This window comes from Mastigoproctus giganteus, chromosome 13 (genome assembly GCF_048544385.1).
Source record: "Mastigoproctus giganteus isolate SK-2022 chromosome 13, ASM4854438v1, whole genome shotgun sequence".
Classification (NCBI taxonomy): Eukaryota; Metazoa; Arthropoda; class Arachnida; order Uropygi; family Thelyphonidae; genus Mastigoproctus; species Mastigoproctus giganteus.
In genome coordinates, this window is record NC_143587.1 from 115,525,650 (window position 1) to 115,549,129 (window position 23,480).

The 23,480-nt window shown below is 38.1% G+C and overlaps 1 protein-coding gene across 1 annotated transcript in view; it reads left to right on the forward strand.

Annotated features, from left to right (window-relative positions):
- Nucleotides 1–23,480, forward strand: part of LOC150076379 (ubiquitin carboxyl-terminal hydrolase 36-like) — a 334,558-nt gene that overhangs the window by 65,349 nt on the left and 245,729 nt on the right. The window contains exon 5 of the mRNA XM_090387341.1: nt 22,849–22,959. Within this exon, the coding sequence (XP_090243467.1) occupies nt 22,849–22,959 (111 nt within the window). The remainder of the gene's footprint in view (nt 1–22,848; nt 22,960–23,480) is intronic.

Consider the following 23,480-nt stretch of genomic DNA (forward strand, 5'->3'; position numbering starts at 1 on the left):
TTGGAAAACTGCTAGTCTGAGAGGATACACGGACTAATAGATTAACAGTAGCTGCTGGCAGATGTGAAAGTGATTCTTGCACTGCTTCTATTGTAATGAGCAGCAGCCTAGAGTACAAGTTGCTGTGGACTTCAAGAGCTGCTGGGAGTCATTGAGGAACAAGTAAATACATGAGCTGTGTTGGGTAGCTAAGAATAGGAACAGGTGCAGCTACACCAGTTCTAAGAGTTTGGTAAAGAAATTTGATGAATTTGAGGTGTAGGTCAAAACATCAAAGGTAGATATTGTTGGGATATCAGAGACGTGGTGTCACACAAATATAAGGAATGCAGAACTGGAATTTGGGAACTACAGTGTCTATAGGAAGGATAGACAGAATAGGAAGGGAGGAGGAGGTTATGCTATTGGTTAAGAAACACATAGAATCCAAGGAAGTACAGCCAGTCGACATGGCTGGACAGTGCAGAGTCAAGTAAGTTTCGTGTGACATAAGCACTGGGAAAGCGAAATTGAGTAGGAGTGTGTTATAGGCCTAATGACTATGATGAGTACAATAAACAACTGTACAGAGTAATAGAGTGGGTCAATAATTCAGAGGGTCTTATAATGGGGGATTTTAATTTCCCGGATATTGACTGGAATTTTTGGGTTGGTGACTCACACATTAGCAAGGCTTTTGTGAATTTATTGGATGAATTTTTCTACAGCAGCATGTTCGGGAGGCAACTAGAGGGAGTAATACTCTTGATCTGATTATCAATAGTAATTCTTCATGCATTAAGAATATGCAGATAAAGGAACCACTAGGTGGCAGTGATCACAGTGTGCTGAAGTGGGATTTATTCAAAGAGGTAACTACCATCAGGGGTAAAGAGAAGGGTTTTTGCTTTCGTAAAGGTGACTACCGTGGTCTGAGACAGTATTTAAATTCTAAACGGTGGAACCAACTGATGATATTACCAACAACAAATTCAAAATTGGAAGCATTCGAAGAATTAATCTTGGAAGCTACTAGGCTTTTCATACCAACTAAGAAATATTGTTCAAGATTTAGGCCTAAATCGATGTCAGATGAACTAATTAGACATGTGGCAGAGAAGAAAAATGCATGGAATACATATCAATTAACAGGTGACATGGAAGCCTATGATAGATATAAGCTGGACTGTAACCAAGTCACAAAGAAGGTTAGGCAGGCAAAGGCAGATTACGAGAAATCTTTGACAAAGGATGCAAAGAAAAACAGCAAAGAGTTGTTTACTTATATAAACTAGAAGGAAGGGGGAGGGATCAGATTGGTTCACTTGATATTGATGGTTCAACTATTGATTATCCTGCTCAGGTTTGTTTGTTTGTTATTTGGTTTTTAGGAGCATTAGCAACTAAGGCCATATTGCTCCGGGATATGCGGTGGTCATTCCCTGACCTTTCCGTATCCTCCGTATTTGGTGGTGACGGGCTCGAACCCCGGTATAATCAAGAAGCGTGTGCTACGCACTGCTGCTCCTTCCCACCTGGCTACGGAGGCGCCCCTGCTCAGGTAGCTAACAAACTAAATGAATATTTTGCATCTACATTCACACATGAGGAGTTATTCATGGAGGGGAATGCTAGAGGTGTATTAAACTCTGGCAGTAAGCTAGAAAATCTTGTAATAACTGAGAGTAAAGTGGACTAGAAATTGTTGAAGATAAACATAAGAAAGGCACCTGGGGTGGATGGAATTTATCTAGTTATATTAAAGGAGGCAGCAAAGGTAGTAAGGAAACCCTTAGCCATAATTATGAGAGCTTCCTTGGACTCAGGGGAGGTACCTATGGACTGGAGATGGGCAAATGTGACCCTAAGTCTAAGTCTGCTGACGAGGCTAGTAGGGGCCAGACGTGTTCAAAGCCGCTAAGTGGATTTTTCTTATTTATTGATTTCAAATTATTGTTTTTCTAAAACTTTTGATTTAAATTTAGTAGTATAGCATTATTTTGTGATTTTCTGATTAATTTGGTGTATTTATTCTTTACTCGGCCTTGCAATTGCATAAATGTATCGGTAAGGGTATCCACGTGTTACAAGTCGCAACTCAGCTGAACGAGAAGTTTTTTTTTTAGCCATATTTAGCCGCTTATTGAATATTTTTTACATCAAATTATTTTTTGTAAGTAGCTTATAGACCTAGTAAGGATCGTTAGTTTATTCTGAATTGGCGCCTCCGTAGCCAGGTGGGAAGGAGCAGCAGTGCGTAGCACACACTTCTTGATTAGACCGGGGTTCGAGCCCGTCACAACCAAATACGGATGATGCGGAAAAGTCAGGGAATGACCACCGCATATTCCCGGAGCAATATGGCCTTAGTTGCTAATGCTCCTAAAAAAAACCAAATAACAATAACAATAATTCTGAATTGAGACAGCGAGATTTGAAAGTTAATTGATACTTAAGTGTCCATAGATTTTTACTGTTCGTAACTTCCCGCCTTTATCTTTGTCATACGATCGTCATATATCGAACCTAGATAGCGTTAGTATAGTACAGGTTATAATATTTTCAGTGATCGGTAAAATCTATTAAAATTGTTGAACTTCGTTGGCATTTAAATTGTACTTATAACTAAATACATATACCGACTTAGATTACAAATGTAACATAATTAATTAATACATAACTGATACGGAAGTTATATAAAGGGAACTCGGAGATAATTAATACTTGACACTAAAAAATATATATCCCGTTATAACTGTGTTGGGATATAAGTTAGGGTTATAAACTGAAATCGAAATTTTATTTAAATTAAAAGAAATCATGACTCAGACCAGAGCAGCAAAACAAAAGGCTCAAGCTAATGGAAGTGCTGTGGCTCAGAGGAGAACTGAGGGGGGCAGTTGCCTTCTGAATCACAGCCTTCTAAAATGCACAGCTTACATGATGTTTGTGGAGCATTCAGGTACGGGACATGATATTGCCGCGATGCAAGGAGTGTATCGAAATCAGGCAACAACTCAGCGTTCTTTATGGGCCTATATGAGAGCTTGAAGGACAGGGTGGATGCCCTCGAAGGAACTAAATTGAGGCACACATCAAGCTCTCAGCTGCCCACATCAACGCCAGAGCTTGCACTTGGTCATCACACAACACAGTGGCAACCCCCAAGGCAGAATGCACTGGTCCCAAAGGAACTAGTAGTTGTTGGTGACTCTATTGTCAGGGAAACGGGGAACATGCTTTGTAAAAAGGATAGGTGGAACAGGACCAGGGTATGTCTGCCAGGGGCAAAGTTTGATGACGTTGTAGAGCAGATATCATCTTTTAAGGGCACAAAAGGTGATATAGTTGTACATGTTGGCACTAATGATATCAAGAGTAGGAGACCGGCAGAATTGCTTAACAAGTACAGGTCACTGTTGAAAAAAAGCCGAGAAATAGGGTTGAATTTGAAAGTGTGCAATTCTGCCCAGACACGATAGGAGGGAGTATATGATGAGAGCCTTGTTGATCAATTCAGCCCTGGAAAGATTGTGCAAGGCTCAAGGGGTAGAATTTTTTTCAGCCTGGACTGTACTTGTTAACAGGAGAGATTGCTTCTACAGGGATGGGATACACTTAAATAGAAAGGGTGCAAGAATATTTGCTGATGCTATCGAGCCAGTGTTAGGTGGGTCAGAAAACTGCTAGCTTGGGGGGAGACAAAGACGAATAGATTAACAGTAGCTACTGGCAGAGGTGAAAGAGATTCTTGCACTGCTTCTATTGGAATGAGCAGAAGCGTGAAAAACAAAATGCAGGATATTTCAGAGACTGCCTGGAGTCATTGCGGTACAAGTAAACACATGGGTTGTGTTAGGGTAGCTAAGAATAGAAATAGGTGCATGTATACTTGCGTGTACACCAATGCTAGGAGTTAAGTAAATAAATTTGATGAATTTGAGGTATTGCTCAAAACATCAAAGGCAGATATTGTTGGGATATCAGAGACGTGGTGTCACACAGATAAAAGGAATGCAGAACTGGAATTTGGGGAGTACAACGTCTACAGAAAGGATAGACTGGATAGGAAGGGAAGAGGGGTTATGCTATTAGTTAAGAAATACATAAAATCCAAGGAAGTGAAGCCAGTGGACATCGCTGGACAGTGCAGTGTCGAGTCAGTTTGGTGTGACATAAGCATTGGGAGATCAAAATTGAGAGTAGGAGTGTGCTATAGGCCTAATGACTCTGATGAGTATAATAATATATTGTACAGGGAAATAGAGTGGGCCAGTAAATCAGAGAGTCTTATAATGGGGGATTTTAATTTCCCAGATATTGACTGGAATTTGTGGTTTGGTCACTCACACACTAGCAAGGCTTTTGTGGATTTATTGGATGATTGTTTTCTACATCAGCATGTTCGGGAGGCAACTAGAGGGAGGAATACTCTTGATTTGATTATCAGCAGTGATTCTTCATGCATTAAGAATCAGCAGATAAATGAACCACTAGGTGGCAGTGATCACAGTGTGCTCAAGTGGGATTTACTCAAAGAGGTAACTACCATTAGGGGTAAAGGGAAGGGTTATTGCTTTCGTAAAGGCGACTACGATGAACTGAGACAGTATTTAAATTCTATACAGTGGGACCAACTGGTGATGTTACCAACAGCAAATGCAAAATGGGAAGCATTCAAAGATATTATATACTTGGATCTTATAAAGGCTTTTGACACTGTTGTACATGGAAGACTGCTGCACAAATTGGAGCAGTATGACATTGGAGGCAAATTGCTGCTTTGGATAAAGGGGTGGCTGATGGGGAGAAGACAGAGAGTGGTAATCAATGGACACTGCTCGTCGTGGACTAATGTTATTAGTGGAGTCCCTCAGGGCTCAGTGTTGGGTGCATTATTGTTTTCTGTATTCATAAATGATATTGATGAGGGTATATCAAGCTTAATGTCGAAGTTTGCAGACGATACAAAGGTAGGCAGGGTTGTCAAGGACGCTACTGACACTATGCTGCTGCAACAGGATCTGGAAAGGTTGAGCAGATGGGCTGAGAGGTGGCAAATGAAGTTTAACAATGACAAATGTAAAGTACTACACATGGGAAACAGCAACCCCAGAGCAACGTATCAACTCTGTGGTACTACACTGACAGTGGTAGAGAATGAGAGAGACCTGGGGGGTGGTTGTGCAGGCAGATATGAAGTTCTCTGAGCAGTGCAGATGGGCTGCAAGAGTAGCTCATGGTGTATTGTCAATGATATATAGGAATTTTTCTAGCAGGGATAAGGAGGTGATTATTCCCTTGTATAAGGCAATGGTCAGGCCACACCTAGAGTACTGTATACAGTTCTGGAGGCCTCATTTCAAGAAGGATGTAGAGCTGCTGGAACGAATACAGAGAAGGGCAACAAGATTAGTGAATGGAAACAAAGGGGTGCTCTTACGAAGAAAGGCTTAAGTTTTGCAAGTTACAGTGTCTGGAGACCAGGCACCAGCGAGGTGATCTGATAGAGGTGTATAAAGCCTTGAATGGTTTGAGCATGCTCAATGCTGATGGGATTCTTCCTCTCGCTCAGAATAATCACCTGAGAGGGCATAAATTCAAATTGAGGAAAGACAGATGTAGGATAGACGTGTGGAAATTTGCCTTTAGCCAGCGGGTGGTTGGTTGGTGGAACAGACTTCCAGCCCTTGTTGTGGAAGTTGATAGCCTAAATAAGTTCAAGGCACAGCTGGACAGGTATTTTGAACGAACAGAGGGGTGAAGTGGAAGTGGTGTTTTTTTTTTTTTTTGGCTGATGCTGCATAAGCTTGCTTTCTTGCATCAAATGCCTCTACTAATGCTAATGCTAATGCTAATGCTAATGCTAATCCACAAAGGAGGATCAAAGGGCGACACAGGCAATTACAGACCTGTTAGTTTAACTTCTATTCCAGGGAAATTAATGGAGGCACTGGTTAAAGAAGCATTGCAGGAACATCTAGACAAGACTTCAGTTATAGCTCAGACACAGCATTGGGTTTGTTAAGGGGAAGGCTTATCTGACCAATTTGATGGGATAATATGATGTGGTCACAAAGGAATTGAATGCAAAGAATAATTTTGATATTATATATTTGGATCTTAGAAAGGCTTTTGATACTGTTGCACACGGAAGACTGTTGCACAAATTACAGCAGTGTGGCATTGGAAGCAAATTGCTGGTATGGATAACGGGATGGTTGAGTGGGAGAAGACAGAGATTGGTAATCAATGGACACTGCTCTTCCTGGACTAATGTTATTAGTGGAGTCCCCCAGGGTTCAGTGTTTGGTCCATTGTTGTTTTCTGTATTTATTAATGATAATGATATATCAGGCTTAATGTCCAAGTTTGCAGATGATACAAAGGTCAGCAGGGGTGTTAATGACACTAATGACAGTACGCTGCTGCAACAGGATCTAGAAAAGTCGAGCAGGTGGGCTTGAGAGGTGGCAACTGAAGTTTAACATTGACAAATGTAAAGTACTGTACATGGGAAGCAGTAACCCCAGAGTAATGTATCAACTGTGTGGTACTACACTGACAAGATATAAGGTATGTTCGTGTCAGATGGCACCTGGAATTTCTCCCTCTTCACGTGTGTTCGCTGTATCGAGGCGATGTGTTGTGCCCATTGTTTTTCTGGCTTATTGGCCGTCAGGCCCCTAGTGTGGTCCGATATTGCCCATACCTCGCCACTGGAGGCTAGCCAGGTGTGTCCAGTATCACAACAAGTTTCTCTGGCAGGTCCTGCCACCTAGTTTCCTGGGATTTCAGTGGCTCGGACCTAAAAAAAAAAAATTACGCGTTTGACATTAATGCTTAATGGGATTGCTGTTAGGAATTCGTTGGTTGGGGTTGAACGCTAGAGAGATGTGTTAAAATGCCTAATAAGTCGGGCAAAATTTTCATGTTATTAAATTTAGGCATGTGAGGCTATACGCTATATAAAATATAATAGTGTAAGTTGTCTTAGAGATTTACACGAAACCGGTAGAATTTAGACGGTTAGAATTTGGCGGCATTGTTAAGGGGTGTACTCGATCAGTTTAGTGAGGGGGGGAAGACTGAAGACTGGAGGGAAAACAGATAGAAGAATAGGGACGATAGAGTAGGCATCCCCAAAGAGGTCAGTGGATTTTTTTTTTGATTTGGTAGTTGTTGGCGCATCGGCTTCTGTGGCCATATTGCACCTCCCAAGGTTTTTGCAGTACTTTGATCCAAGCCCGAGGCGGGAATCGAACCCGCGACCTTTGGGTTGCCGGGCAGGTACTTTACCCACTCGGCTAGCCCGGTCGGCCAGGTCAGTGGAGACGAGCTCCACCAGGCGAAGTACGGGAGGAGGCAGGGAGGGGAGGAGACAGGACCTGTCTCCTCCCTTCTCTGCCTTGGGATGGGGTTTTAAAGGGAACCGGGTTAGAGTACCCAGTTCAGATCGCCAGTGGCGTGTCGGCAGCAAAGCCGCAGTATGTCTTTGTTGGTGATGGTTGTCATGTCCATGTAGTGCCGAATCTGCTAAGAAGGTCAAGCTGCCTGTCCCACTCTGGGGTTGGGATATGTTAGCTGGCAGCGGGAACCCACCAGGTGAAGGGGTGGGGAGAGACACATTTACTTCATTCATAATCTGCATCTCACTCTGCTTACATTCTTTTTTTTTTTTTTTTTTCCTTTTTTCTTATTTTATAATTTTCCCCCCCAAGCTTTATATATATATATATATATATATATATATATATATATATATATATATATATATATATATATATATATATATTTTTTTTTTTTTTTTATTTTTTTTATTATTATATATTTTTTTCACTCACACTCATTCATCTTTTTCTCACACACCGGGGAGGGGGGGGAATGCAATGATGTGTAATGTAAATTTAAATATTAATTAAAACTAGGGTTAGTGTGTACTTAACTGTAGCATTTATGGTTTGTGTTCTTTTTCTCACACACTTACACTTTCATTCATTTTTCTAGCTCTCATTTCATTTATTCGACTCTTGCTTTCTGCACTGCACTCTCTGGGCACCTCAACTTACTGTTATTCTTCAGTTATGGTGCAGGCTTAGCCGCAAGTTTTTTGCAGGCCAGGGGAGAATTCAGTGATAGTGTTTGTGTTGATAGTATATATAAATTAATGTAAGTTATTATTAACTTTGTATTCTTTTAGCCAATTACATTTGCTCTTCCACTCATTCCCATTCACTCTCTCTTTCCCTCATGCTGGGTCACTCTTCCTTTCACCAAAACTGCCATTTATTCCCTTTTACCATAATTCCTAGTTCACTCAGTGCCCAATTTACTACACTGTAAATTGTACAGTGTACTACACTGACAGTAGTAGAAAATGAAAAGGACCTGGGAGTAATTGTGCAAGCAGATATGAAGTTTTCTGAGCAGTGCAGACGGTCTGCAAGAGTAGTTCATAGTTTCTTGTCAATGATATACATGAATTTTTCTAGCAGGGATTACGAGGTGATTATCCCCTTGTATAAGGCAATGGCCATGCCACACCTTGAGTACTGTATACAGGTCTGGAGGCCTCATTTTGAGAAGGATGTAGAGCTGTTGGAATGAGTTAAGAGGTGAGCAACAAGATTAGTGAAAGGATTGCTCTTATGAAGAAAGGCTTAAGTTTTGCAAATTACAGTGTCTGGAGACTAGACACCTGCGAGGTGATTTGGTTGAGGTGTATAAAGCATTGAATGGTTTGAGCATGCTCAATGCTGATGGGATTTTTCCTTTTGCTCAGAATGATCGCCTGAGAGGGCATGAATTCAAATAGAGGAAAGACAGTTGTAGGGAAGTTTGCCTAAGTTTGAATGTGCAGAAGTTTGCCTTTAGCCGGTGGGTATTTGATTGCCGGAACAAACTTCCATCTGTTGTTGTAGAAGTGGATAGCTTAAATAGATTCAAAGTAGAACTAGACAAACATTTGGAGCGAGTGGATGGGTGAAATGAGAAGGGTGTGGTTTTTTTTTTTTTTTTTTGGCTGATGCTAAATAAGCTTGGTTTCTTGCATCATGTGCCTCTACTAATGCTAATGCTAATGCTAATTGGTATATCAGCTAGTGTATAATTTTGCTGTCTCTGCTCTGCTCTGGAGATAGTGACTGGAGGTAGTCCGAGTAGTGTGTATGCAGGGGGCATGGGCAAGGCCTTGTTATGTCAATAAGCTGAGTATTATGGTCCATTTTCTTCAACATGAATCATTGAGGAGGCTTCCATCCTGCAGTGGATTAATAATGGCCGCAGTTTGCCTTTACCATTACCCTGTAGTCTTGAGGGAAAGCAATAGGGGAGTGTATTGAATTACTGAGATTAATTGATTATGAGGTCACCTTTGGACTTAGGGGAGATTCCTTTGGATTGGAGAAGTGCCAGTGTATCTCCAGTACATAAAAGCAGTTCTAAGAGTTGGTAACTACAGACCAATTGGTCTGACTTCAGTGGTAGGAAAAATCTTAGAGGTAGTGATTAAGAGTGCAATACAGGGACATTTAGATAGATATGGCATTCTGAAGGACAAGCAATATGGCTTTGTTGAGGGTAAATGATACTTGACTAGCTTAGGGCTATTTTGACACAGTTACTCATGAGCTGGATCATTGGTGTATCCAAGTGTCATCGTAAGGGAGGGCGCGGCAACCAAGTGTTTGAATGTTTTTTTTCTTTTTTTTTAGATAGACCTGGGAACACTTATACATCCACATAAATAATATTTCATTGATTATTATCTTTATTTTAATATTAGGAAAGCATGTGAATAATAATAAATATTAATCACAAAAAATGACAATAATATATTACAGGAACTCCCAGACTTACGTAATACTCGACTTACGGAAATTCGATTTTACGTAAGTTTTAGCCGACGGTGCAAACTAAAAAATATCATGGAAACGATTTTGCATCCCTTAGGAATAAATGGAGGTATCATGACAATATCGTAATGTGAACCCAATAACATTTTTTTTTTTTTTTTTTTTTGTAATTCGTTCCAAGTCCTTGAAAGTTGAAAATTTCGCTATATTACTAAACTATTTATCTCTCTAAAAGGTCACATTTATAATGGAAATTTCACTACCATTTAATCATTATCATATGTTCCAGTTATAAGAATCAATTTTGAATGCCGGAGCACTACTATTTTTCTAAAGCATATTTCTGGAGGTCACGACCAAAAAACAATTTGCACTTTTCGGTTTATTGGGCTTTTTTGTTAGTGCATATAATTATAAATGGGTAGTAAACTCGATCTTATTGCATTTGTGATAATGCTGATAACTGCAATTCTGTGAGTTTTTACGCTATTATGGCGAAATGTGTTCCCCTTCACTTAAATCTTCAATCATATATAAAACAAATTTTCAGAAACTTCTCTTTGTTCCTATTTACATATTACAATGACGAAGGGAAAACGATTAACGAAAAGTGCAAGTGCTGGCAGTGCCAGGAAACAAAACAAAATTGATTTAAAAATGAAAATGATTAAGAAGTATGAAGCAGGACAAAGTTTGTCATCTATTGCAAAGGAATTACATCTCGCTGCTTCAACAGTGAATACTATTTTAAAGGACAGTGTGCTATACGTGCACTGTTAAAGGATCAACAGTGATCACAAAACAGCATGATCAGGTGCTATATTGAAAATGGGACAGCTTTTAATAATATGGATGGAAAATCATATTCAGAAGTGAGTGCCCCTGAGTCTAATGTCCATTCAAGTAAAAGCAAGTATTTATAAAGATATTAAGGATAACTATGGTGAACTCCAACCCAAGTTCATGGCAAGTAACAGGTGGTTTAATAGGTTCAAACATTGCACTGGTTTCCACAACATTAAAGTATGTGGTGAAGTCGCCAGTGTCGATTCTGTAGCTGCAGAGAAATTTTGCGATGTGTTGGAAAAAATTATTGATGAAGGCTGCTATTCAACGCAGCAAATTTTTAACGTTGACGAGACTGCTCTGTATTGGAAAAAAATGGCGGATTGAACATACACTGTCAAAGAGGAAAATACAATTCCAGGTTTCAAGGTGTCAAAAGATAGGGCCACGCTCTTGCACGGGACTAATGCAGCGGGAGATTACAGATTAAAACCACTGCTTGTGTACCGCTCTGGAAATCCTTGAGCATTTAAGGGCATCAATAAAGCCACCCTACCCATGCATTTCCGATTGAACCAGAGAGCATGGATAACAATATCTCTCTTTGAGAATTGGTTTAAATGCTGCTTCATTCCCGAGGTTGAAAAATATTGTAAAGACAACGACGTTCCTTTCAAGATTTTGCTTCTATTAGATAATGCTTACACCCCAGGGACTCACATCTGGTGAGTATGGGCTTGGTACACCCAGGGTCCTGAGCTGGATATCATAATTTTTCTCTTTCTTGTGATTCCCTTTTCTCTCTCTCTCTCTCTCTCTCTCTCTCTCTCTCTCTCTCTCTCTCCCAGGGTAATTTGGATTTTTTTTTTTTTAGCTGGTACAGCATAAGCCTCAGGCTTCCTTGCACTATGCGGCTAGTTATAATAATAGTAATGGACATGCTACACATTTAGATGATTTCAATTTGAATGTGAGAGTCATATTTCTACTGCCAAACACGACTTCACTCATCCAACCTATGGATAAGGGTGTTATTTCGAATTTAAAAGCATACTATTTACGCACAACATTTGCTCAGGCATTGTCTGCAGTAGACGATGAGAAAAAGTTTACGTTAAGAGACTTTTGGAAATCTTACAATATTTACCACGCCATCTTAAACATTAATAAGGCCTGGGTGGAAATTACTAAAAGTTGTTTAAATGACGCATGGAAGAAAAGATGCCCACAGTACGTAAAAGGCTTCAAAGGATTTGAAAAAGACGTATCATATGAAGAGGTTACAGATATGATTGTAAAGGTTGCAGAGCTACTTCAGTTGGAGGTTGATGTCAAAGACATGGAGGAGTTAATAGAGGAAGAAGAGAAGGAATTATCTAATGAAGAACTTATTGACTTGCAAGCAGCAATAGTGAAAGAAGAAAATGCTGATGAAGCTCAAGCCGAACCCAATGATGAGCCGAAACGCTTCATCACCAGAGAGAGAGAGATGGCAATGGCATTTTGTGAAATTTCATTGGCAATGGCGAGGTTTGAGAAGATGGATCCTGACACAAACAATTCTTAAAAGTTAACAGAGGAGTGACTGATATGCTTGCTTGCTAGAAAGAAATCTACAATTTAAAGAAAAAAGCCACTATCCAATCAGTCATCCGTTAATATGTTCTTTTGTAAGGTTGAGTGGACGACCCCTTCTAAATCTCCACAGCCCTCAATCTCTGCAGTGATGTACTTATCAGCTGAAGACGTCAATTCTGGCAATGATGCTTGAGAGGTAAAACTTACTGAAGTTATGCCTGTCTGCTGACTTTTTTTGTAATTTTATAATTTTGAAATTTTTTTAAATTGCACACTTTTGTAATTTTTCCTGTACATGAGATAAAAAATTGAATAAATACAATAAATAATTGCATTTACATGTTCATCAAACATTTCTTTTTTGATTCAATCAATTCATCTAGCACAGTTGTGAATGCTGCACAAGCATGGGGGGGGGAATTCCAACTTATGTAGCGTTCTGTGGAACGCAACCCTTACGTAAGTCAGGGAGTTGCTGTATTTCCAACCATTTGGCAATATAACAAGCGGAACAAACAAGTTTATGAAATATATAATGAAATAAGCAGGGATTACCTTTGTTTTTAATATAGGATGCTTCTTTTCCATCCAACTCTTCTAGTCTAGTCTAGTGTGCTAGCAATTCTTTGTGAAGGCGATATAAAATTTATAAAAAATGTGAAACATCTTCCCCACTGTCAGAACAGTAGTGTTCCAAACTCCTCAGCACTCAATATTGAGACTGAGGGATTTGGAACACTACTGTTCTGATAGTGGGGAAGATGTTTCACATTTTTTATAAATTTTATATTGCCTTCACAAAGAATTGTTAGCGTGCTGGACTAGGAAAGTTGGTTGGAAAAGAAGCATCCTATATCAAAAATAAAGGTAATCCCTGTTGATTTCATAATATAATAGAATATAGGAATTATCGAGCACTTAATATCTCTCTATTATCAAATGAAATATATAAGAAAATTATAAAAGGAAAGAATAATAGAAGTACATACAGAGGCGGATTTACAGTGAAGCTAATGAAGCTTAAGCTTCAAGGCTGTTCATTTGCACAGGCCTCTTCAACCCTGGGAGGGTCCTAGCAGTGTTTTCCCATGATCATGTGTTTTTGCATATGGAAACGATTTAAGTTACTGCATCTTTGTTTTGGTCAGTCTACTCCAGTAATTTGAAAAGTGAACCAGCATAAAGCAGCCCTCTACATTAGGGAACTAATATTGAGGGTCGCTTAATAGACTGCAGAAAGCTGAATTTCAAAGAAAGGAAGTTGAAGAGTTCTGAGTGATCTGAGTGGAAATTCATATTATAATATTTTTCTCTGATCTGTAAATTATCCAACAATGGATTTTCAATAAAAAAAAAAAAAAATTACTGACATCAGAGTAATAAAATTACAAATCATTCTGTCAAATTGTAACAAAATGCAAAGAATAGTAAAAAATAATATTAAATAAAAAAATATCTAGAGCAATGGGTAACATATATTAGTACAGCAAACTGTGCAACATTTGACGATCACTGACGTCAGAGACCATTCATAATCTGTGAATGGCCCATCATGTAAACTTATGAAAACTGGAATAATAAATTTACTTACATGAAAGCCACCGTAGCTGAATGATCAGGCATGAGGGTGCATAAGTATACATACCTTGAGTGACTGGGGTTCAACCCTGTAACCATGGGTGCCGGCAGCATGGTGCAAGTGCACCACCTTTGGATTTCGATGTAATACACAAATTTTTAATATTTTCATTGATTTATTTAAACATTAAACAGATCACGAAATGTTGGCTCGGCTGTACACGTAAATCAGTCAAACTTGACTTAATTAAAATATTGCATGTATTCGAAAATTTGGTGAACAAAAAATTTATTCCCACACGTGAATATTCTGCTGCTGCCAAGCCCATGACTGTTAAGTACTGTGCCGTTTCTTGTATTCTCCCTATCTTGTGAACTACTCTGACCATGTGGTTGCCTGGAGTATAAACAGAAAATTCATTTATAAAATCACTTAAAATCACTTTGTAGTGATATAAGCGATATAATCACTTATATCACTACAAAGTTGGCATTGCATTGCACACATAAAGCAAAACAATACACGCTTCTCTTAGGCGCATTATGGCCTTTGCTGTCCTTGCGCCGTAAAGCCCTTAAGCAACAACAGCACACTTCTCTATTCAGAGGTGTGCATTCATTGTTTATTGAGTACAAAAGGAAAAAAAAACAGGTGAGGACAAGAAAAATAACTTATTGAAATTCATATTACATCTTTCTCTAATCTGTAAATGATCCATCAACAGGTTTTAAATTAAAAAAAAAAAATAAAATAGAAATACTGACACCAGAGTAACAAAATTACAGATTGTTCTGTCAATTTGTAACAAAATGCAAAGAATAGTAAAAAAATAATAATAATAACAATTATAAATCTACAGCAATGAGTAACGTATATTAGTATCAAAACTGGACAATGTTTAATGATTGCCGACATCATGGATCATTCAAAATTTGTAAATGGTCCATGTAAACTAATGAAAACTGGAATAATAAATTTACTTACATTTTCAGCCTTTCTATCACAGGTTAGAAAAGAATGGTTGTAATGATAATGGCTTAATTGTTTTCATGCAAATCACTACACTTGAAAATTTGGAATCACAGAATAGTACATGATGCTTGATAAGAGCTGCAGAACTTTCTCTTTTTTTTGGTAATAAAGCAAAATGAAAATATCTGATTGGCTGAATTTTTTTGTTTAGTTTCCTATTCTCATTTCCCTAGTTTCTCCTTCAAATAACTTTGCAACAAATTTTCTCCCCACAAGCGAAAACAAAACAGAACAGATACATATAAAACGGTTATATAATGTATTAAAAGCGTCAAAGTGCAGTCTTGTTAGCTGTATAGAAAGAAAGCGGTAGACAAGGGTAGAATGTTGTTGTGAAAATGGCAAATGACCTCAAAACCATAAATTTAATGAAACTACGTGTTTTGGAGTGATACGTTGAACAGACAACTTGTGTCATCGATACCTACTAATTTTGTAGTGACTGAAGTAGACATTTTACTCTTCCTTGTTTATCTGTTCTCTGAACACCACAGGATAAACGCTAATTACACGAAGGGTTCCTCCCAATGCACCAATAACTTACAGAATGTCAACCGACATATGCAAGGATCAAAGGATCGGCAATTTAGATGTATCTCTAGTTAGCATAGTAATAACTCATTCATAGTTCTTGCAGTTTTTTATTTCAGATAAACAAAAAAAAGGAAAGAAAAAAAAATTCTGTACCAGGTACATAATGTTTCCTGTGCTAGCATATTTAACGTGTTTTTCATTTAAGAGTCATCATTTTAACATCAGCAGGTGTTAAAAACGTTTTAATTTTCAGATATTAATAAAATTCATGAATAATAATATAACAGTGTTTATTTTATTAATAATAATTACATATCGGTTACTGAAAGTATTGGTCTGTGATAACTAAAGTAGGATGTATAATTTTTACATTAAAGAGATTTTAGTTCACAACTAAATACACCATCTATAGTTATTCCATTATGTGTAGTATTTATCGAAAGATCTGATGACATGTCCAAGTTGAAGAATGTTTTTATAAATGTGCAGAACTCTTTTCCAGCCTCAGAGTTTAATTGTAAAGAAAAAAAATTACATTCAGTCGGAAAACACCAGGTGACTTGAAACCAGATGCGTTTTTGAATTAATGCATTTCTCAGTTACTGAAAGTTTTTTTGTATCTTAAAACCTTAATATTTCTGTTTCTAAATTCCTTAGATTTCCAATGATATGCTATATGTCCACATTATCATTTTTATTTTGTGAGAAACTTTCCTTGATCACATTTCCACTATCCTGGAAAAACTACTGCAATTTTCAGAGTTTTGAAAGTTTTTCCTTTAGTATAGAGCTAAGATGAAGCTCTGTGCAAAATTTCATTAAATTTGGTCCAGTAGAAGATAAATTAAACTGGAATAAATTTTTGTAATGCTTTTTGGATGACAGTTTTTTGTTACAAAATTTTTGGAATAATGCCAGTAAAAACATTTTTAACATTAAAAAGCCAATCTAAGGCACTAAAACAACAACACTGGCCATAGTTAGACTGTTATGTGACAAATTTGTGTATTGTAAAATAAAACATATTGCCCTCCGACAACAATTAGTGTACCCACACACAAAAAATGTAAAATAAATTCAACACTAGAATAAAATCAGATGTGATGTATATCTATATTTGGCACTGGTTTTGCTGAATATTTCACAACTATCTTTATTTGCTACTCTTTCTATAAGCATGGCACTGTCAAAACAATACTCAGATGGGCAGTTGCTGTGCTGATAAGGATGTGTTACATTTAATTTTTTTAAAAAATGCTCGTTTATTAATGAAATTCACTAATTATCTTGAGAAATGAATCTGTCTTCCAAATTTCATGGGCCCCTTTCAAGCTCGGGGCCCAAATGTAGCTGCATTGGCTTAGTTATGCCACTGAACAAAATCATTGGTTTTTCTGGAGATTTTCTTTCAGTTAGCTCTTCGTATAGTAAAAACTACTTGAGAGAATAGAGAAGAAGAAAATGCCTCCTGCGTTCTTTTTCTTTAATTTTGAATTTTTGGTTAAGGGAGGGCATATGCCCCACCCAAAAATTCCTGAGCCGGATTTAGGAAATAATTTTGGCATAGCTTATTTCGATTTTAGCAAAGCATTTGACTCGGGCCCCTCATGAGAGGTTACTGTATAAGCTTGAACAGGTTGGGATTACTGGTTAGATTCTAAGATGGATTTCTGGGTGGCTGCAGAGCAGATGGTAAAGGGTTGTGATTAATGGGTATTCTTCAGATTGGTGTAACATCAGTGGGTGGGGTCCCTCAAGTATTGGTTATTGGACCACTGTTGTTTCTCATTTTGATAAATGACATTGACAAATGGATAGAAGGCATGATGTCAAAATTTGCAGATGACATAAATATTAGCATTAGCATTAGTAGAGGCATTTGATGCAAGAAACCAAGCTTATGCAGCATCAGCCAAAAAAAAAAAAAAAAATAAATAAATAAAAAATAACCACTTCCACTTCACTCCTCTATTCGTTCGAAATACCTGTCCAGCTGAGCCTTAAACTTATTTAGGCTATCAACTTCCATGGCAAGGGATGGAAGTCTGTTCCACAAACCAACCACCCGCTGGCTAAAGGCAAATTTCCACACGTCTATCCTACATCTGACTTTCCTCAATTTATGCCCTCTCAGGTGATTATTCTGAGCAAGAGGAAGAATCTCATCAGCATTGAGCATGCTCAAACCATTCAAGGCTTTATACACCTCTATCAGATCACCTCGCTGGTGCCTAGTCTCCAGACACTGTAATTTGCAAAACTTAAGCCTTTCTTCATAAGAGCACCCCTTTGTTCCATTCACTAATCTTGTTGCCCTTCTCTGTACTCGTTCCAGCAGCTCTACATCCTTCTTGAAATGAGGCCTCCAGACCTGTATACTGTACTCTAGGTGTGGCCTGACCATTGCCTTATACAATGGAATAAGAGAAACAGAAGTTTGCTGGAAAAATTCTTGTATATCATTGACAATACTCCATGAGCTACTCTTGCAGCCCATCTGCACTGCTCAGAGAACTTCATATCTGCCTGCACAACTACCCCCAAGTCCCTTTCATTCTCTACCACTGTCAGTGTAGTACCACAGAGTTGATACGTTGCTCTGGGATTGCTGTTTCCCATATGTACTACTTTACATTTGTCAATGTTAAACTTCATTTGCCACCTCTCAGCCCATCTGCTCAATCTTTCCAGATCTTGTTGCAGCAGCATAGTGTCAGTAGTGTCCTTGACAACCCTGCCAACCTTCGTATTGTCTGCAAACTTGGACATTAAGCTTGATATACCATCATCAATATCATTTATAAATACAGAAAACAATAATGGACCCAATACTGAACCCTGAGGGACTCCACTAATAACATTAGTCCAGATGAGCAGTGTCCATTGATTACCACTCTCTGTCTTCTCCCCCTCAACCACCCCTTTATCCATAGCAGCAATTTGCCTCCAACGCAACACTGCTCCAATTTGTGCAGCAGTCTTCCATGTGCAACAGTATCAAAAGCCTTTCTAAGATCCAAGTATATAATATCAAAGTTATTCCCTGCATCCCATTCTTTTGTGACTGCATCATAGTATCCAATCAGATTGGTCAGGCAAGACTTCCCCTTAACAAAACTATGCTGTGTCTGAGCTATAACTGAAGTCTTGTCTAGATGATCCTGCAGTGCTTCTTTAACCAGTACCTCCATTAATTATCCAGGAACAGAAGTTAAACTCACAGGTCTATAATTACTGTGTCAGCCTTTGGTCCTCCTTTGTGAATTGGGGTCACACTTGCATATCTCCAGTCCATGGGTACCTCCCCTGCGTCCAAGGAAGCTCTCATAATTATGGCTAAGGGTTTGCTTACTTCCTTTGCTGCCTCCTTTAATATAACTGGATATATCCCATCCACCCCAGGTGCCTTTCTTGTGTTTATCTTCAACAATTTCTCCTCCACTTTACTCTCAGTTATTACAAGATTCTCTAGCTTACTGCTAGAGTTGAATACACCTCTGGCATTCCCCTCGCTGAATAACTCCTCATGTGTGAATGTCGATGCAAAATATTCATTTAGTTTGTTAGCTACCTGATTGGGATCATCAACAGTTGACCCATCGATATCAAGTGGACCAATCTGATTCATCCCCTTCCTTCTAGAGTTTACATAAGTAAAGAACTCTTTTCTGTTTTTCTTTACATCCCTTGCCAAAGATTTCTCGTAATCTGCCTTCGCCTGCCTAACCTCCTTTGTAACATGGTTACAGATCAACTTGTATCTATTATAGGCTTCTGTGTTACCTGTTAATTTGTATGTATCCCATGCATTTTTCTTCTCTGTGTTCTCATTAGTTCATGTGACATCCATTTAGGCCTAAACCTTGAACAATATTTCTTAGTTGGTATGTAAAGCCTAGTAGCTTCCAAGATAAGTTCTTTGATTGCTTCCCATTTTGAATTTGCTGTTGGTAACATCACCAGTTGGTCCCACTGTATAGAATTTAAATACTGTCTGAGTCCATCGTAGTCGCCTTTACGAAAGCAATAACCCTTCCCTTCACCCCTAATGGTAGTTGCCTCTTTTGAGTAAATCCCACTTTAGCACACTGTGATCACTGTCACCTAGTGGTTCATTTATCTGCAGATTCTTAATGCATGAAGAATCATTACTGATAATCAAATCAAGAGTATTACTCCCTCTAATTGCCTCCCGAACATGCTGATGTAGAAAAACAATCATCCAATAAATCCACAAAAGCCTTGCTAGTGTGTGAGTGACCAGCCCCCAAATTCCAGTCAATATCTGGGAAATTAAAATCCGCCATTATAAGACTCTCTGATTTACTGGCCCACTCTATTTCCCTGTACAGTTTCTTATTATACTCATCAGAGTCATTAGGCCTATAGCACACTCCTACTCTCAATTTTGATCTCCCAATGCTTATGTCACACCAAACTGACTCGACACTGCACTGTCCAGCGATGTCGACTGGCTTCACTTCCTTGGATTTTATGTATTTCTTAACTAGTAGCATAATCCCTCCTCCCTTCCTATCCTGTCTATCCTTTCTGTAGACATTGTACTCCCCAAATTCCAGTTCTGCATTCCTTTTATCTGTGTGACACCACGTCTCTGAAATCCCAACAATATCTGTTTTTGATGTTTTGAGCAATTTTGTTTTGATGTTTTTGATGGTTTGATGTTCATCAACTTTATTTACTAAATTCCTAGCATTGGTGTACATGCAAGTATACATGCACCTGTTCTTTTTCTTAGCTACCCTAACACAACTCATGTGTTTACTTGTACCCCAATGATTCCCAGCAGTCTCTGAAATATCCTGCATCTTATTTTCCAGGCTGCTGCTCATTCCAATAGAAGTAGTGCAAGAATCACTTTCACCTCTGCCAGTGGCTACTGTTAATCTATTAGTCCTTGTATCCCCCCCAATCTAGCAGTTTTCCGACCCACCTAACACTGCCTCGATAGCATCAGCAAACATTCTTGCACCCTTTCTATTTAAGTGTATCCCATCCCTGTAGAAGCAGTCTTTCCTGTTAACAAGTACAGTCCAGGCTGAAAAAAATTCTACCCCTTGAGCCTTGCACAATCTTTCCAGTGCTGAATTGATCGAGAGGGCTCTCATCATATGCTCCCTCCTATCATGTCTGGGCCAAATTGCAGACACTTTCAAATTCAACCCTAATTCACGGCTTTTTTTCAGCAGTGACCTGTACTTGTTAAGCAATTCTGCCGGTCTCCTACTCTTGATATTATTAGTGCCAACGTGTACAACTATATCACCTTTTGTGTACAACTATATCACCTTTATCACTCTGGCAACGTGTACAACTATATCACCTATATCACTCTGGCATTGGTGTTGGCAGCTGAGAGCTTGATGGGCCCCTCACTTTTAATCCTTCGAGGGCATCCACCCTGTCCTTCAAGCTCTCATATAGGCCCATAACAATACTGAGTTGTCGCCTGATTTCCTTACACTCCTTGCATCATGCACACACAAAGACATCCCCCATGGCAGTATCATGATCCGTACCCACAAACATCAAGCAAGTAGTGCATTTTAAAAGGCTGTGATTTAGAGGGCAACTGCCCCCCTCAGTTCTCTCCTGAGCCACATCACTCCCATTAGCTTGAGCCTTTTGCTTTGTTGCTCTGGTCTGAGTCATGATTTCGATTTAATTTCAATAAAATTTCAATTTCAGTACAAAATTAAAACCCTAAACTTGTATCCCAACACAGTTATAAAGCTATATTTATGTTTCAGTATCGAGTGTTATCTACGAAATCTCTTTATATAACTTCTGTATCAAGTTAAGTATTAATTATTTATTTTTACTAATTATTTATGTTACGTAACCTAAGTCATTATATGTATAGTTAAAAGTACAATTTAATTGACAATGAAGTTCAACAAGATTAATAGATTTTACTGATTAATTGACAATATTATGTACTATACTATACTATATTAAGCTTATGCTATCTAGTTCAAGATATTTTGTATTGCGTAACAATGGTGGCAATTTACAAACGGTAAACACGTGGATTTGATACCCTTACCAGTACTAAGTAATACCTACAAAATCTCTATCTAAGTTACTTTAAACTAAATATCGTAAATAGGAATATAAATCTACTCTAGAAAATAAGTTATTATGCCAGTTTAAGCTAATAAAACAGAAAATAAATCAGAAAAAACTTCTCTGTTCCAGGAGCGGCTAAAAGCAACGTCCGCACAGGCTACCCTCGTTCTCAAAACCCAAGATCATTAACCTGCCAATCTGGCAGGTTAATGATCAGCGCCAAGCAGCACTCCTTCAGGATGACTTAAACAGACTTCAAACGTGATCAGAGAAGTAGCAGCTATTTTTTAATGCTGCTTTTTTTTTGATTTGGTAGTTGTTGGCGCATCGGCTTCTGTGGCCATATTGCACCTCCCAAGGTTTTTGCAGTACTTTGATCCAAGCCCGAGGCGGGAATCGAACCCGCGACCTTTGGGTTGCCGGGCAAGTACTTTACCCACTCGGCTAGCCCGGTCGGTTTAATGCTGCTAATGCAAGGTCTTAACACTTGGGGAATAGTAGTCCACAAATAAATTATACACTTGTTGGGGTTCAATTAAAAACAGTGGAAGAGGAAAGGGATCTGAGAATTTCAATATGGGCAGGTATGAAGTTTTCTGAACAGTATAAATAGGCAGCCAGGAAAGCCCATGGTGTCCTATCGATAATTTATTGAATGCTGTCCTGTAGAGATAGGGAGGTCATAATCCCAATGTATAAGGCAATTGTAAGACTACATTTGGAATACTGTGTTCAAGTATGAGACCTCATTTGAAAAAAAGACATTGAACTTCTTGAAAGGCTCCAAAGACCTGACAACTCTAATGGTGAGATTAGCAGAAGGATGACCATATAAGGAAAGACTCTGATTATGTGGGCTACAGAGCTTGGCAACCAGGCAACTCAAAAGTGATCTGATTGAGGTTTATAAGGCTCTGAGAGGGATTAGTAAAATGAATAACAGTGGAATTCTCACTATTCTAAAGAATTCCAGAACTACGGGTCATAAATTTAAATTACAGGACTTGAGGTTTTGATTAGATTGTAGGAAGTTTTCTTTTAGTCAGCGAGTCATTGATAGCTGGAACAAATTGCCCCCACAAGTAGTTGAGACTGACAGTTTGAATAAATTCAAAGATGAACTGGATACTTACCTGTGTGTGGAGAGAAGCATATAATTTGTGTTTTCTTATCTACTTGATTGGTTTTTTTTTGCCAGTGTAGCAAAAGTCTACACTTGCAAAAAAATATAGTGGCTTCCGTGCACTATATAATGAATACTATTACTGTGGTTTCCTTATGGAAGTAATGTAATTTGAATTTATGAAAAATAAGAGAATAGTTTCCTACTGAGTTAAAGATTGCTCATAGCAATAAATAGAAATTAAAAATTAAGCAGTTTCCTTCTCACAAAGAAATCTTGCATTTGCATTCTAGGTAGGGTTATTGGGTTCTGTATGATGTGTGAATTGCAGAGACATATGAAAAGAGCTCTAACGAGACCTAAGGATGTTATTCAACCAGTTGGTATCTATCAGAAACTAAAATGTAAGTAAACTGATAAGTTAATACAAAATAACATTTGCTTAAATTATATCAGAATACTTTGTTATAATTTTATAATTATTTTTAAATTTTAAATATAACAAGTTATATAATTTTTCGATTATTTTTCTGAAAGTAATTTTTTCTTTTGGGAAGTTTTCATTCATTTCTACTAGAGAATTCAATGTAAAATTGGATTACAATTATCATTAATTTAGATAGTTGTAGTTCATACCATAATTCTTTCTTTATATGTTCAAAATGAGAATTGAGAATTGATATATTAAGCATATATAAAGTTTCATTTAGTATTAGAGAACTGTCCTATACCAACAGATCTGTTTATTTGAGCATTTATATCAAAAATAAGTAAGTGCAAACTCTTCTGGCATTTACCATATTGAGAATAAATGGAAATTTAAAGGCAAGAAATCATCAGAATAAAAAAGGATTTTATTTAATATTAAACACCAGCGTATATCACCACAAAGTATCATCATTTCTGGCACTGATGCAGGCTATTT